Source organism: Gopherus flavomarginatus, chromosome 1 (genome assembly GCF_025201925.1).
Source record: "Gopherus flavomarginatus isolate rGopFla2 chromosome 1, rGopFla2.mat.asm, whole genome shotgun sequence".
Taxonomy (NCBI): domain Eukaryota; kingdom Metazoa; phylum Chordata; order Testudines; family Testudinidae; genus Gopherus; species Gopherus flavomarginatus.
Genome location: NC_066617.1, coordinates 269296352 through 269312558, shown reverse-complemented (window position 1 = coordinate 269312558; position 16207 = coordinate 269296352). Strand labels below are relative to the sequence as shown.

At 45.3% G+C, this 16207-nt stretch overlaps 1 protein-coding gene across 1 annotated transcript in view; it reads right to left on the bottom strand.

Moving 5' to 3' along the window:
* The window catches only part of NALCN (sodium leak channel, non-selective), a 343201-nt gene that overhangs the window by 264358 nt on the left and 62636 nt on the right, over window positions 1–16207 (bottom strand). Inside the window, exons 5-6 of the mRNA XM_050937548.1 lie at window positions 12479–12618; window positions 9807–9935 (exon numbers count right to left, since the gene is read on the bottom strand). Of these exons, the coding sequence (XP_050793505.1) occupies window positions 9807–9935; window positions 12479–12618 (269 nt within the window). The remainder of the gene's footprint in view (window positions 1–9806; window positions 9936–12478; window positions 12619–16207) is intronic.

Here is a 16207-nt window from a genome sequence, read left to right as displayed (position 1 = left end):
CAGGATAATGGTAGAGGATCCTGGTTGTGGATTTTGATCTGATTTAGGGCTCAATGGTTCACAGAAAGGTGCAGCAACCCATTCTTTTTCTGCGTAAAAAGGACTGGGGCCCTTAATGGGAAGACAGATCAACTGATGAATCCTTTCTCGAGATTTTCGCAGATACATGGCCCAGTCCTCCTGACTCTAGTTCAGACATGGTGAATATTTGTCCATATAGGGTCTTCATCCCAGGCTGCAAATCTATGAGACAATCAGTGTGGGTGCTGGATGTCCACTTTTTTTCTCAAAAATGTCGTGCACTCCTAGTATTTCTTGGGAGAGAGGGGGTCCTGGACTCAAGGCAAGTTCTTTCTGACTAGCCACCACTGCCCTGCATTTCCCCTTGGGTAATAATTTCTCTTCCCAAGGGAGAGAGATTGGCTTGCATGGGAGCTGCAGGCAGACTTTTCAGCACAATTCAGAAGAAAAGTCAACGCACTTCCCTCTACAGGAAACACATGGGTCACGCTACTCCAATCATGGTATACTAAGGCCATGGCTACACTTACAGTTCTGCAGCGCTGGTAGTTACAGCTGTGTTCGTACAGCTGTGTAGGGCCAGTGCTGCAGTGTGGCCACACTGACAGCTACCAGCACTGCAGTGTGGCCACATTTGCAGTACTTGCAGCGCTGTTGGGAGTGCTGCATTGTGGGCAGCTATCCCACAGAGCACCTCGTCCCATTCTGGTGCTGTGGCTTGTGGGAAGGGGACGGAAGGGTGCCGGTCTTTCCGCTTCCTGTTCCAACGCCCCGTGGTGCTTTGCTACACATTCCGAGCAGTTTGGCGGCATTGTGAGTCTGCAGCACGATTTCTGTTACAAATGGAGCCAGAGCTGCTGAGGACCTTGCTGATGAATGTTGCCAGCACATCACGCATGGCAGTGGAGCTATTCCTTCAGCTGCAAAGTGACAGTGAGGAGTCAGACGATGATATTGATTCGCCTGACGCTCAAGACAGTAAATTGCTTGTGGCAGTAAGAGACGTGCTCAGCACCGTGGAACGGCGCCTTTGGGCTCGGGAAACGAGCACTGAGTGGTGGGATCACATCGTCCTGCAAGCCTGGGATGACGAGCAGTGGCTGCAGAACTTTCGGATGAGAAAAGCCACTTTCATGGGACTGTGTGCTGAGCTCGCCCCTACCTTGCGGAGCAGGGACACGAGATTGAGAGCTGCCCTGCCAGTGGAGAAGCGGGTGGCTATTGCAATCTGGAAGCTGGATGTTACCGATCGGTGGCGAACCAGTTTGGAGTGGGAAAGTCCACCGTTGGAATAGTGCTGATGCAAGTTTGCACAGCCATTAATCGCACCCTGCTAAGAAGAACTGTGACTCTGGGGAACGTGCAGGACATTGTGGATGGCTTTGCACAAATGGGTTTCCCTAACTGTGGAGGGGCAATAGACGGGACGCATATTCCTATTCTGGCATCACCCCACCTGGCATCAGAGTACTTTAATCGCAAGGGGTATTTCTCCATGGTTCTCCAAGCGCTTGTGGATCACCGTGGGCGTTTTACTGACATTTACTCAGGATGGCCTGGAAAGGTGCATGATGCATGCATCTTTGGGAACAGTGTCCTGTTCAGGAAGCTGATGGCCGGGACTTTTTTCCCAGACCGCAAGATCACAGTAGGGGACGTCGAAATGCCCACTGTGATCCTTGGAGACCCCGCATACCCCTTAATGCCAAGGCTCATGAAACCGTATACAGGGAAGCTTGACAGGAGTAAGGACCGGTTCAACTACAGGCTGAGCCGGTGCAGAAAGACTGTGGAGTGTGCTTTTGGCCGTTTGAAAGCCCGCTGGCGTTGTCTTTATTGGAAGCTAGATTTGGGGGAAAGCAGCATCTCCGCTGTTATATCCGCGTGCTGTACCCTCCATAATATTTGTGAAGGGAAGGGTGAAAGATTCAGTGAGGAATGGACCTCCGAGGTTCGACACCTAGAGGCTGAATTTGCACAGCCAGAGAGCAGGGCTACTAGAGAGGCCCAGCAAAGGGCTTCAAGGATTAGGGATGCCTTAAGGGAGCAATTTGATGCTGAGAGCCAACAGTAATGTTTGGTGCCTTTGCTGTGCTCGTTTTGCCCTTGGGGTACAGTATTTACAACTTTCTGCAATAATAAAAACTATTGTAAAAGCCATGAAATCCTTTATTCAAAATACAGTACATAAAAGGGCAGGGGGGTAGGGTGGTGGACTGTACATTCAGAGGTTTGAATATGTCCTGTTTGGATTGCTGTTCAATGTCTGCTGCACTTCAGGATTAATATGCTGCAGCGTCATGGGGGTGGAGTGCACAGGGTAAGGATTGTAGTTATCAGGGGTGGTAGGTGATCGTACAGGTGTTGGAGGCAGCTGGGGGTAATAAGAAACAGGCTGCTGGAGAAGGGTGTTTTGTGCAAATACTGGGGAACAAGAAAGAGAGCTTTGGGAGGGGTGTGGGTTACCACGGTACAGATCTGCCTGCATGGCTACGAGAGACAGAAGACTTATCAACTGCTTCGAGGTTTTTCTGGTAGCCAATTCCTTTCTCCTGCTTTCTGTTTGCCTCCACTCATGCATTTTCTCTCTCCATTCCTGCGTCTTCCTACTTTCTCTCGCGTACTGATTCATAACTGCTTTGATCAATTCTTCTTTTGATTTTCGCGGATTTTTCCTCAAGTTCTGCAAACGACGGGCAGGCGGTGATCCAGCTGCATTATTCAAGGTCACTTAAAAAAACATAGATAGAAACATGTAATACACAGAGGCTACATTGTTTATTATCACACAGTGAAGGAGTTTGTAGACTTTTTGTAGCATCATTCCCACATACCTAACATAGCACAGAGAGGCCACGGAAGCAAAGGCATGGTGAGCAATGGGGTGAGTGTTTCTGCCCCGACTTCACCTGGGAAGGGGAACTGCCTGATGGCTCACTGGGGTTTCTCTGCACTGGGTAGAGGAGGGAGCTGGCTGCACAGGGGACAGGAGGGAACAGGAAGCTGGCGACCTGCAAGGGGGGGGACCGCAAAGCTGGCGACCTGCAAGGGGGGGGGGACCGCGAAGCTGCCGACCTGCAAAGGGGGGGCGGACTGCGAAGCTGCTGACCTGCAAGGAGGGGGGACCACGAAGCTGGCGACCTGCAAGGGGAGGGACCGCGAAGCTGCCGATCTGCGGGTGGGGCGGACCGCGAAGCTGCCGACCTGCAAGGGGGGGGGACCAGGAAGCTGCCGACCTGCAAGGGGGGGGCGGACCGGGAAGCTGCCGACCTGCAAGGGGGCGGGAACTGGGAAGCTGCCGACCTGCAAGGGGGGGGCGGACCGGGCAGCTGCCGACTTGCAAGGGGGGGGGCCGGGAAGCTGCCGACCTGCAAGGGGGGAGGGGGCCGGGAAGCTGCCGACCTGCGGGGGGGGGGGGCGGACCGCGAAGCTGCCGACCTGCAAGGGGGGGGGGGCCGGGAAGCTGCCGACCTGCGGGGGGGGCGGACTGTGAAGCTGCCGACCTGCAAGGGGGTGGGACCGCAAAGCTGCCGATCTGCACGGGGGGGGGACCGCGAACCTGGCGCCCTGCACTGAGCTGTATCCCTACATTCTCAACAGGGTTTCCTACTGCCAGATATATCACTGCTGCGTGTTACCTGGGAAGAGAGGGAGGGTCTTCTACAGCCATGTGGATTTTGCCCTGGTCCCTATGCAGCTTGCCTGTGTGCAGCAATGGTCCCCCCACCCCTCGTGGCACAGTGGCTCGGACGAGTTAGCCTGACCGGGACAAGGACCACGGTGGCTCTCCCTATAAACTTGCGCAAGCACATTGCCCACGCTCTGGCTGCAAGTTTTCAAGAGATTACCGAGGCCGATTACAGAGACGTGATAGAGCAAATCAATGGGCTATTCCACATTTAGGCATGCATGCAGGCAGCCATAACCCAAACCGTCCTCTCCCAAAACATAAAATCTGCTTACCCCGAGCACGCTCCTCTGCTTCTTCTTCACCAGCAACTTCCCGCTGCTGCAACTGGCTAGCCTCCTCCTGGCTTGAGAAGAGCTCCTGGCTGCATGCCTCCTGGGACTCCGGGGTGTCTCCCTCCACCCCAGTAGCCTCACTCTCGGCTTCCTCTACACCCTCGCCCACTTCTCCCTGCTCTGAACTCTCCATCGTGCTCCTCGGATTGGCAGTGGGGTCACACCCAAGTATGGCATCCAGCTCCTTGTAAAAACGGCAGGTCGTGGGGGCAGCTCCTGAGCGGCGATTTCCCTCACAGGCTTTGCAATAGGCACTGCGCAGCTCCTTTATTTTTACCCTGCACTGCAACATGTCCCGTTCATGGCCCCTTAGCAGCAAGGACTTTGATATCTGCCCATAGGTATCATAATTTCTCCGGCTGGAGCGCAGCTGTGATTGCACAGCTTCCTCACCCCAAACACTGATGAGATCCTGCAGCTTGGAACTGTTCCATGCTGGGGCTCGTTTGGGGTGTGGAGGCATGGTCGCTGATTGATTGATTGATTGATTGCACTCCACACCTGGCTGAGCAAACAGGAAGGGGATTTTTAAAATTCCCGGGGCATTTAAAGGGGGGTCAGCTGAGCCCAGGGCAGTGGAGTGTGAAACGATTATCAGAGTGGCTGAAAAGGTATGCTGGGATACCTCCTTATACCCCGGAGGCCAATAAAAGCACTGTTGGTGTCCACACCTGATGACCAGCGCTGCATCATCAGCGCTGGAATCGCTACACCCGAGGCAGACCAGGTGTACAGCCAGCGCTGCAACCAGGGAGTTACAGCGCTGGCTGTGCTTTGCAAGTGTGGCCACATCCTGAGTTGCAGCTCTGCAACCCCCTCACAGCGCTGCAACTCTCCAGTGTAACCAAGCCCTTAGTATTACTGGGAAGTGTGTTATGCTTATAAGAAGCACACAGGATCTTTTTTCACTGGAAAAGGCAATACGCTATGTTTATTGAAGGTAGTTATCATATGCATTCAATCACACACACACACACACACACACAGTCCCACCAGTCAATGTTCTAGTTACCAATCCAGAGTCTGGAACAATCTAGTGGCCAGCTAGGTTGATCACGGGTAGGTAGGACCAGGTTCTGTCGGTTGCCACATGATGTTCAGGGGAAGTCTTGGTAGGACGAACCCAAAGTTTCATGGCAAGGCATCCTGTTTATACAGTGATTTTCCTTCACTGGGACCAATGAGTTTTGCACCGTCAAGCTGTAATCAATTGTTGTTTGATGAGTGCTTGTTTTCTTAAATTGGCCTTTTTGTTCTTTATTTTGTTCTTTCATCAAGTCTTTCAGGGAATTACCCCATGCTGGTTTTGGTCACAGCTATCTTGTCCCCATTGATAGGTGCCTGTCTCATCTTTAGAGTCGTCAATCTGCCCTTTTCTGACATTTCAATAGGGATGTGTTGTAATATCCTGGCGCCCTTGTGTCTGTCCTCGGTTCCTCCCTACAACATCTGGTCCAGTGATGGCCTTCACACTTATTTTCTAACACACACATTCCTCATTCACACACAAAACAGAATTGATTTACACAGAGCATTTGAACAAATTGCAGTGCAAGAGAAAACAATTATTGCATTCTTTTACTTATTTTAAAATGCTAAACCTACAACAAAGGGGTGACCCTAAAAGGGCTGTTACTGCCTTGAAATTGGCTCCAGACACAGATACTGACTGATGCGTCTCTACCAGTGGCCCATTAGGCCATTCCTTTCTGCTCTCAGAAAGGGTGGCTGGTGGGATATGGTCAAATCATACACCAATACATTTAATGCATGCCACATTATTATTATTTATTTTTCATTTTAAATTATACAAAATACAAACATAAAATCCTACTATTACAAGTGTGGAGCATGGATCATACTGAAGTGCGATAACTCGTGGCACTCTCCCACTCTGGCCTCTAAGAGAACAGTTTTCCGAGTTACAGGACCAAATGACAGGAGTGACTTATCGATTGTTTCTACCAGGTCCAGTGAAGGTTTTGGCTGAAGGGTCTGGGTTACCTCTGCATCTATAATATTGTTGGCGGCAGCAGAGTCGCTCATGGATAACTGTTCCAGGGGGGAGGGGGGTTGGGTCACCTGGGAAATGCAGGTGGAAGATGGACCTGCCCTTTAGCTGTCTATTGAGGGATTGGCGGAAGGGCAAAGTCTGGAGGTGACCTGAACAATGTATCAGATTCGGGTCGTGGGCAGCCTGTGGGCATAGAGTGAGCTATTCAGTATCAAGGATGAAGGTCAGAGATGAATCCAGGGCCAGGCCAGGTCAAAACTGCAAAGTCAAAGTCTGTCACCAAATTGGAAGTGGGAGGCGAGAATCGGGGTCGGCCCAAGCCAGGGTCAGCAATGCTCTTAAGCTGAAGACAAAACACCAGGGATCAGGGTAGGGAGCTGAGCATAGTTAAGAGCTGAGGATGTGGGATTGAAAAGCCATGAGACAGGAAGTGCGGAGATCTGCATTGCTCAGACAACTCCCAGAAATGGCTTCCCAGTTTACATGGGGGATGCCAGCCAGTCAAGAAATCACAGAGGGCTATCGCTCATGCCCCTTTGAGTAGGACTTCCTGCATGGCTTAGCGTCTCAGTACCTCTTAGTGGCAACCTGCCTGGGATTCTGGTGGTGACAAGCAAGCAGCATCTACCTTGAATCCTGCAGACACTGGTTCTATCACTCTTCTAGTAGTTAAAAGCTTTCCCAACAAGAAAGGAAATGGGCACACAAGACAGAGAAATCAGCTAAAGAAGTGCCACAGTAAGGAAGTCCACTGAACAAAATATTAGTGGGAAGAGAGCTGTAACAGTGTGATAAATCATGAGAGAAGAGCTGCAACAGCAGAGATGTAGTCAGATAAGTGATAATCACAAGAGAATGTGAGTGAGAAAATTACCTAAGAAGAAAAGAGTATTTGTTGTAAACAAAGAAACCTGGCAGCTAAAAAGGAGATAAATAAGAGAGGAAACAAAAAAGAAGTATCATCCAGCAGAAAAACTTTTCAGCCTTTGGGAAGAAGGTCAGCTTATGCTGATCTCACAGATAGAGGGAATAGCTCAGACTTTACTTAGTGCACTGAAGTATTTCTATTTGCCAGAGTTAACATTACAAAATAACTGAGGAGGTGGAGAGATGGAAGTGATAGAGTGTGGGCGTCAGGGAAGCTAGAGAGGAAGAAGAGGTTGCGGTAGTCAAAACGGGTGCTGATCAGCACCTGAACAAACTTTAGCAATCTAGATAGAAAGGAACAATTGGATTTTAGAAATGTTTTGAGGAAGTAGCAGCAATATTTTGACGCCATCCCTATCCTTCTTGATCAAATAATATTCCTGTAGCTTCTACAGCAAGTGCTTACTTAGAAAAGAAGTATTTACACAGTATTTTGTATTAGCAGTTGTCCAGAATGTGGTAAATGTTTTGTCCTTTTTGAAAAAGAGGTAATAGCATTATTTACTTTAGTTTTCATTTCATTTCCCCCTCACTTGTGTTTCTTTCTGAATCCCTGCCTCTTGCCACCCACGCAGTCTTTCTTTCTACCTGCCTCCCTAGATGTAATTCCCATATGAATGTTCCTTTTCAGGGTGGCAGCTCCAATTCCTCTGGTAGCTCTGATTCCTGTGGGAGGATCCTGCTCCCCATCCCTCCTAGCAGAGGTAACTAGACAAGGTCTTTCATGTTTCCAGCTACTTTTACCAGACTCCAGACTGCTCTTCATACTGAAGAGCATGAAGGCATTTAAAAGCAATCAAAAACAAGGAGAAGACAGCATCATGTCACTTACCAGCTACTGCAGACTCCCAGGAAATGATCTACAGACCCCAACTGGTACATGCAACTCACCTTGGAAATCTCTGTGCTAAATAAGCCCTTTCCTTCCTTTGTGTTGACATTTTTTCAGCTATTTCTAGACTTATTTCTCTCACCCATCCTTTGGCACAACGTATCCAAATTATCGTATATGGGGCTGTTAGCATCACTTATTATTATTATCAGCCAATGCGTCTCACATTAAGACCCTGTTTTCAGTAGCTTATACCTTTGCAAAAAACTTGAAATGTTTGGTCTGAAATTTTCCATGGTGGTTGTCAGCCTCAGGCTACAATTTTTCCAGAAAATTTCAGTCTAAATGTTTCAGTCATTTCTGAGACTCAAGCTAGGTAAAATATTTTGCCCATGTTAAAAATTTCTGGAAATCTTTTCTTTAGGAAGCTCTACCATATCCATGCTTTGGAACAGGCACATTAAATTTGGCAGGATGGTCACCCTGGTGTCAAGCAAGCACCTTTTGTCATCCCTGTTAATCTTTTCAAACTTTAGTCAAGTCATAAGCCTTTGAAAAACAGCAATTTGCACATGTTCAGTAGACATTTGCTAGGGTTTAGCTGCTAAATACCCTGAAGATTCCATCAAAACAAAGCATGCTATAGCTGGGGATGCTGCTGATGGCTTTCCTTATTGGTGCAGTTCTGTGCTGGGTCCAGGCACTTGAATTGAGAACTTGAAGACTTGTCTCTCCTGTGTTCTCAATAACCTCCCTACTGGACCCAGGAAGCATATAGGGGGAAGTTGCCTGATTTGAATGCATTATGAGACAGTCTTTAAATTAAATGATCACATACTTTCTACACAGGATCCCTGCCTCATTACGTGTACAGGATGAAGCTCCTCTGGGGATGAAACAGGGTTGTGTACTGAAAAGAACGTTTTCTGTGGGACCCTTGCTTCATTTGTTGCAGAATTTGGAAGGTGTGTAGTGAATGAGGGGAGGGGACTGCAGGAACAGAAAGGAGGATCTCCCAGTTAAGGCAGCGCAATGCTGCCCTCAATAATGGGATTCTATCCCAGCCTCTGCCACTGGTAACTGTGTGTTCCTCATTTTCTAGGTGCCTACCTTGAAACTCTGGGGTCTGATCTGCAGAAATGTGGAGCATTTATAGGGTCAACTGAAGTTAATAGGAGCTGCGATTGTAACATACACAGTGCTATATAATGCCAAGTAATCTAAACAATCAGATCTTAGGTGTCTCATATTGGACACCCAAAATTAGTGGACGTTTTTTACCTTAGTCTCTCTGTGCCTAAGTTCTCCATCTATACCATGGAGTTCATACTATAGCTTCATCTCATAGAGGTGTTTTGAAAGTAAATTAATGAATGGTGTGAAGCACTTAGATACTCTAGTGACTAGTGCTATAGAAAAGAAGAGGAAATTAATAATTCTCTCTTCAAAGCAGGGTTTGAATAGTGTGCAGTACATTAGGCATGAGATCCACACACTGAAAATAAATTATTGCACAGCTGCTCATTAAGTGAGCCCCATCCAAAATGTGCACTGAATGACGCATGGGACCAGTAGAAAAAATAGAACAAGATCATGTAATTGAAAACTGTCATAATGCATAAACACCAAGAGGCCGAATTAAGGTTGCACAGACAAAAACCTGATGGCAAGGACTTGATCTAGGCCACAATTCTGCAACAATGGCCCCGGGGCTCCCTTTGCTGGGATGTGTGTCTTTCTGTGTGTATGTCTCTCTCTCTCTCTCTCTCGCACACACACACACATTTTCATGGAGACTGCAGCCTATAGCCATAGCAATGACTGTAGCAATTGTTTTTCAGATGTATCTGGCTATATCTTCTTATGATAACTGATGGCTTTGGTCTACTTTTAAGATAATATGTCCAATCTACACTCATTAACATTGCCAGAAATTACCCATATACATTGAGAGAATACACCCCAAAATATCCATATTGATGAACTTACCCTGGCTGGGTGTCATTTGTTACGCAATGATAGGTAAAAGTTCCAAACATCTGAACTCCTAGAATTCCATACAGAAGCAGAAAGAATAGAAGGAAAATTGAAACACTCCAAATCTGCTCTCCGGAACGCCTGGTAAGAAGATAAATATTACATTAAATATTAATAAATAAAAACTAACCTCCAGAAAAATGTATTTAGTATTTGTATTACAGCAGCACCTTGATGCCCTAGTAATGGACTAGGAATCGATTGTGCCAGATGTTGTTCAAACACTCAACCAAACTCTGGTCCCTGCCCCAAAGATCTTTTAATCTAAGTACACAATATAAGAATGGCCATACTCGGTCAGACCAATGGTTGATGTAGCTCAGTATCCTGTCTTCTGAAAGTGGCCAGTGCCAGGTGCTTCAAAGAGAATGAACAGAACAGGGCAATTATCGACAAGAGGCAACAGATACAGACAGGCACATAAGTATAAGGAAACAATGAGACAATATACCATTATATATTACATGGCACCTACCCACAAAGACATGACAAAAGCAGCTGACATTTCAAAAATAAATGAAAAAAAGAACACCTGTTAGAAAGGCCTATTTCTTTATCCTGAAATATGGCATTCCTTCCCTACAATTATGTTGTGCTAAGATGCAGACCAAGCAGTATTCAGTGCTGTAAAAGTAACAGCTTTAAAATAGGTCAGGGGTCGGCAACTTCTGGCACGTGGTTCGCCAGGGTAAGCACCCTGGCAAGCCGGGCCAGTTTGTTTACCTGCCGCGTCGGCAGGTCCGGCTGACCGCGGCTACCACTGGCCGCGGTTCGCCGTCCCAGGCCAATGGGGGCTGTGGGAACCAGTGTGGGCCAAGGGATGTGCTGGCCATGGCTTCCCGCCACCCCCATTGGCCTGGCCAGAGGACTGCGGCCAGTGGGAGCTGCCATCAGCCGAACCTGCCTACGTGGCAGGTAAACAAACTGGCCCGGCCCACCAGAGTGCTTACCCTGGCGAGCCGCATGTCAGAGGTTGCCAACCCCTGAAATAGGTTATCAAATTCAATATCTGGACTAGAAATGGCAGCCAAGATTTTTCCAAAAAAAGGTGCCTGAAGTTAGGCTTAAATCAATACTGGAACTTACATAATAGCTTAATTTTGAAAGTGCTGAGCTTCCAGCAGATTCCAATTGCTCCTATCAACATCAGATAGTGGTTGGCTTATGTTCTGAACAATATACATTTTTAACTTATCATTTTCCCTCTCTCCCTCTGAGATCTGTGAATTTGGATACTTAGGGACACGTCCTCAGCTGGAATCAATCCGAAGTGCAAGGGAACTCCATGGATTTATACTAGCTGAGAAGTTGACCCATGGTAACTAAAGCAACCAGGCCATGCAAGAGAAGAGATTAATTTAAAAAAAAAAGACATAATAAAATGGATAAAAAGCTCTCATATTATTCTGACTGGGTTTTTTTGAAAAATCTGATAAATACAGACTACATGATAATGTAGCAAAATTAATCCCCAAAGGGGGCCAATAAACTCCTTATTTCACACTGCCCCATCAATCATTTTGTATAATGCAGATTGACTCTGTCTGTAAAGATAGGACGGCTTATCACCAGGAGTCCAAATGTAAATGGAGAGAGAGAGAATTAACTCTCAATATGATCTCAATTATCGTTTCATAAATAATGTCATGATCTTAAGGTTGATAATGCAGGACTTTCCTGGTTTAGATAAAAGATGTATGTATCCCACTTAAAAACTGGAAATCTCCTCTTCTCCAAGGTATTCAACACCCATTTTTAACCTTTATTGGACCTGAAATACCAGGCCTTAACACCTGCTATTGGCCCAGGACTAAATTTAATCCACACTGAGCCTCAGCACAGTGTAGTTTCTGGGAGTGTGGGGCAGAGAAGACAATTCTGAAGGAAAAGACTAAATATTTTTGTGCCAGTTGAGCAATTTTTTTGAGGCTGGGATAAATTGTTGGATGTTTGAAGTTGATGGGTGATTTGAAATGTCAGAAGCAATCCCAAAGAATCTGGGTGAGTGGGCAGAGTGCAGATGAAGTGGTTAAACATGCTTGATAAAAGCAATTTATTGCATAGCTCTACCATGTATCAGCTGGCTATTACCATCAAATGCTATGCGTGATATTTATTACAGTTAAGTGCAGGGATCGGTAACCTTTGACATGCGGCCTGTCAGGGAAATCCGCTGGCAGGCCGGGATGGTTTGTTTACCTGTAGCATCTGCCAATGGGGGCTGTGGGAAGCAGCATACAAACCATAGCCAGTGGAAGCTGCTATTGGCCAAACCTGCGGATGCTGCAGGTAAACAAACCGTCCCGGGCCATGTGCCAACGGTTCAGTGTGTATGTGTGTCTTATTATTTTTAAAAAGATATATGTCATAGGAACATGCACACTTATCTCTAGATGCTCCTTCCAATATGTAAAAGTCACTGGAGCAGATAAAAATTTTTCATAAAAAACATTAACTGTTTTCTGTCTCTCTTATATTGGCAGTTGATATTTTTTTAAAATGAACAATTCTGACATTTTTTTGTCCAGTTCCAAATCTAACAATCCTCCTCCCAGCTGCTTATACAGTCATGTTAAAGAACATTTTAATTTGTATTTATATTTACAGATAAATTATTCACTTACTTTAAAATATTTGTTATCCTGGTTCTTGGAAGCTCAAAGCGAAAATATATCCGGAATGCTCGAATCATAATAAGAGGCCTTGGAATCCGCAGCATGCCCCAGGGTGACATCTGATCAACTATCTCGGCAATTTCAAACACCTATGATCAAAAGAGGGGGGCTGGTATTTCTGCTACTCCTGCACAGTCCACATCAGGACTCTTGTAACAGGGTTTGTTTTGTGGATTCACATTTATGAAGGCAGCAAAATTATTTTCATGATAACATTTTTCACTTTCAATGTCCCTTTTGGATTGAAATTTTCCTTTTCAACTTTTCTTTCTTTTAAAGAAAGTTTAAGAAAAATCCCCTGAGCCATTTTTGAATTATCTTAATGAGAAATAAAAATATATTCCACCCATATTTCTAATACTTCTAACTCAAACAACTTAAAAAACTTCCAGCTGTGTATGCAAGAAGTCTTGAAGAGGGATCTCTTGATCTGGCTCTTTCTCTCTCGTTCTGTTCTTTGATAAGAATGAAAAGTTTTCTTTTCCAGTTAATGATAATGAAATTAACATCTGAAAACGTTGCAAAGACCATGAATAGAGTCTCACTGTTACAAAAATTCACACACTTAGCCAGCTACTGACACTTCCTTGTGGGATATCTTGCAGACAATAGATTACTTCAGGGAATTTGGAAGCATTCTGAAGAATATCCAAGCCATCTTCTGTGAGATCCTTCCTGTCCCACAAGCAAAGGAAGACAGAAAGCAGAAGATTCTGTAAGTCAGTCACTGGCTAGGTAAGTGGCGCAGGGTGAAGGGTTTTTCTTTCATGGAACATTGGCGAACTGCGGCCAGTGGGAGCTGCGATTGGCCGAACCTGCGGGCAGGGCAGGTAAACAAACCATCTCAGCCCACCAGGGCTTTCTGTACACAAGCGGCATCCCAAGTTTGGGAAAAAATGTTCTATGGGATGAGGAGACTATACAGTATTACTATACCTAATGTTCCATGCTTTCTGTTTTTACCTATTTTCACTGTTAAATTACCAGGTTTTTTAATTAAAGGAGTTTGGTTTTTACTAATTCACACTCGTTTATCAATCCACTCAATATTTTTTGTGTTACTTAATTTTGTTAAACACTAATTCAGTACACAATTGTTGTGTCCTGCAGCTCTGAGACTGAAGCAGTTCTGCAGTGTAAAACACAGAACACACACATGGTGGAGATTGGAAAAATCAAACAACATTAATATCACACTGCCTGGCTCACAGGGAGACCCTGCTCACCTATTTCTTTGCATCCATTTAGTGTGGCACTGAATTTAAACAATCAGTCCTCCACAGATAAAGTAAAAAGGTAAACATGAGGTGAAAACACAAAGGTATGCCTGACTACTAACAAGGAAACCAGTGATTAGCAATTTAAGAAAAACAAAGATCAGAATGGAGAGGATGCATTGTGCTGCAGGTACTGCAGCACTGAGGCCAGTGCTCATGCCGACAGAATAAAGGAGCATGTTGAAAGCAAGTGACACAAGAAGCTTAAAGAAGAAAGTGAGCTTCAGGATAGTCAATATCAGGAGCTTTCACCAGGGGCTTAATGAAAGAGAGTGTGATGTTATTGACACAAACTGGGACCATATCAATCCTTGTTGCAACCAAGGTCCTGTAGTAGCACCAAATCTTGTATAAAAGGAGGTCAAATAAGGTGTCTAAGACAAGGTTATGGTTTGCTGGTTATGAACTGTGTCCAGTTATCATTTTTGTATTTAAAGTTATAAGTACTGGCTCTATACTGTCTGTTTTTCAAACTTGAGCTATGCTTCTGGGTGACAGCCCAAACAGTTTGGCATCAGCACTGCCTAGCCTGCTGGATGGCCCATTAAGGACCATCAGCTATACAAATGACCCATTGAAGGAAGGCAGATACACCTTGTGACTCAGCAAGGTATGTAGGGACATGCCTATGGACAGAACTCTAAGGTTTTTTCTTGCCATGTGGTGGAACGATTGTCTTCGGAACAAAGAAAGGAAGGCCATGTGACAAGAGACTATAAAAGGTTGCTGCAGCTCCTTCATCCGGTCTTCAAGCCTGCTTCATACCTCTGGAGAGACTTCGCTACAAACTGAAGCTTTGAACAAAGGACTGAATGACCCATCCCAGCTGTGGATGTACTCCAGAAACTTGATTTGAACCTGCAGTTTATTCTATCACTGCTACAAGCCTGAACCAAGAACTTTGCCAGTACTATATGTAATTGATTCCATTTAACCAATTTTAGCTCTCATCTATATCTTTTTCCTTTTATGAATAAACCTTTAGATTTTAGATTCTAAAGGATTGGCAACAGCATGATTTGGGGGTAAGATCTAACTTGTATATTGACCTGGGTCTCGGGCTTGGTCCTTTGGGATCCAGAGAACCTTTTTTCTTTTACTGGGGTATTGGTTTTCATAACCATTTGTCCCCATAACAAGTGGCACTGGTGGTGATACTGGGAAAGTGAAATGTCTAAGGGAATTGCTTGTGTGACTTGTGGATAGGCGGTGGAGTAAAAACAAAATCCTCTCTGTTTGCCTGGTTTGGTTTGCCTTAATAGTAAAGGAACTCCAGCTTTGGGCTGTAACTGCCCTGCTCTAAGCAATTTTTCCTGAATTGGCACTCTCAGAAGTGTCCACCAAGGGCAGTATTGTTACAGTGAGGTCACAGCATGATTGTGTCAATGAATTTGTGCATGCACTTTCTTTCACAGGACAACTGCTGTAAATTGCAGAAGGGCCTATTGGTGACTTTGTATGACAATACTGTCCAGCAGCAAAAACCATCCCTAATGCAGATAACCTCACTCGTTTGAAAGAAAATGACAATGGTTTAGTACCTAAACTGATGGAAATGTGGTATCTAGTCTGATTTTTTACAAGTCTCCTGATGCTTAGGACTGTCCAATTCTTGGTCTTTTCTTTTTGTTTTTTATTTCAAAGCGAATAAACCTGCATTGTTTTGTGCTGACATGACATTCATACCCTCTGCTGACACCCATTTTGTTGATGTAGCAATAACTGACATGTTTGAGATGCACCAGCTAACTTGGGAAAATGTGGCCACAGCTAACACCAATTTTGCTTCCTAGCTGGCTAACTTTGCACAGGAGATAAAAATCAGAAACCACAGCTGCTCCGTATCACCTGTCCTGCTCGTTTGATTAAGATTGCTCTACCAGCAGCTACTGCTATGGAAGAAATGAAAGATGTAAAATCTTGCATCACTGGATTCGAGGCCATTTTCAAGTATCTGAACAAGATGAAGGCTTTGTTTTATATAGTGTGAGATGAGTGCAGAGTCAACTGCCAATTAGCAACTCCTGTTGTGCAACCTCAGTGCATGAGCTTGTACTTCACTGCCTGTCATGTAAATAACATGTGGACTTTGCTAATGCATCTCCTACATCATCTTGAGTTTGCTGGTTCTAAAGAAGAAACTCTCAAGAGACTGGCAAATAACCAAAATCACAGCCAGATTCTGCGCACCTAGGTAATGTTTATTGAAATTTGGAATCACATTTGGAATCACTGGTGTTTTCTCCAACTACTGCCAACACGTTTGCCAATACACGTTTACCTGATCTGACAACCAAAATTTCAGGTAAATTAAGCACAAAAGCTGCAGAAGAAACAAACAGCAAGACAACCCAGCTGTTTCAGAAATCCTTCCAATCCCAGAACAGGAGAAAACCACAAA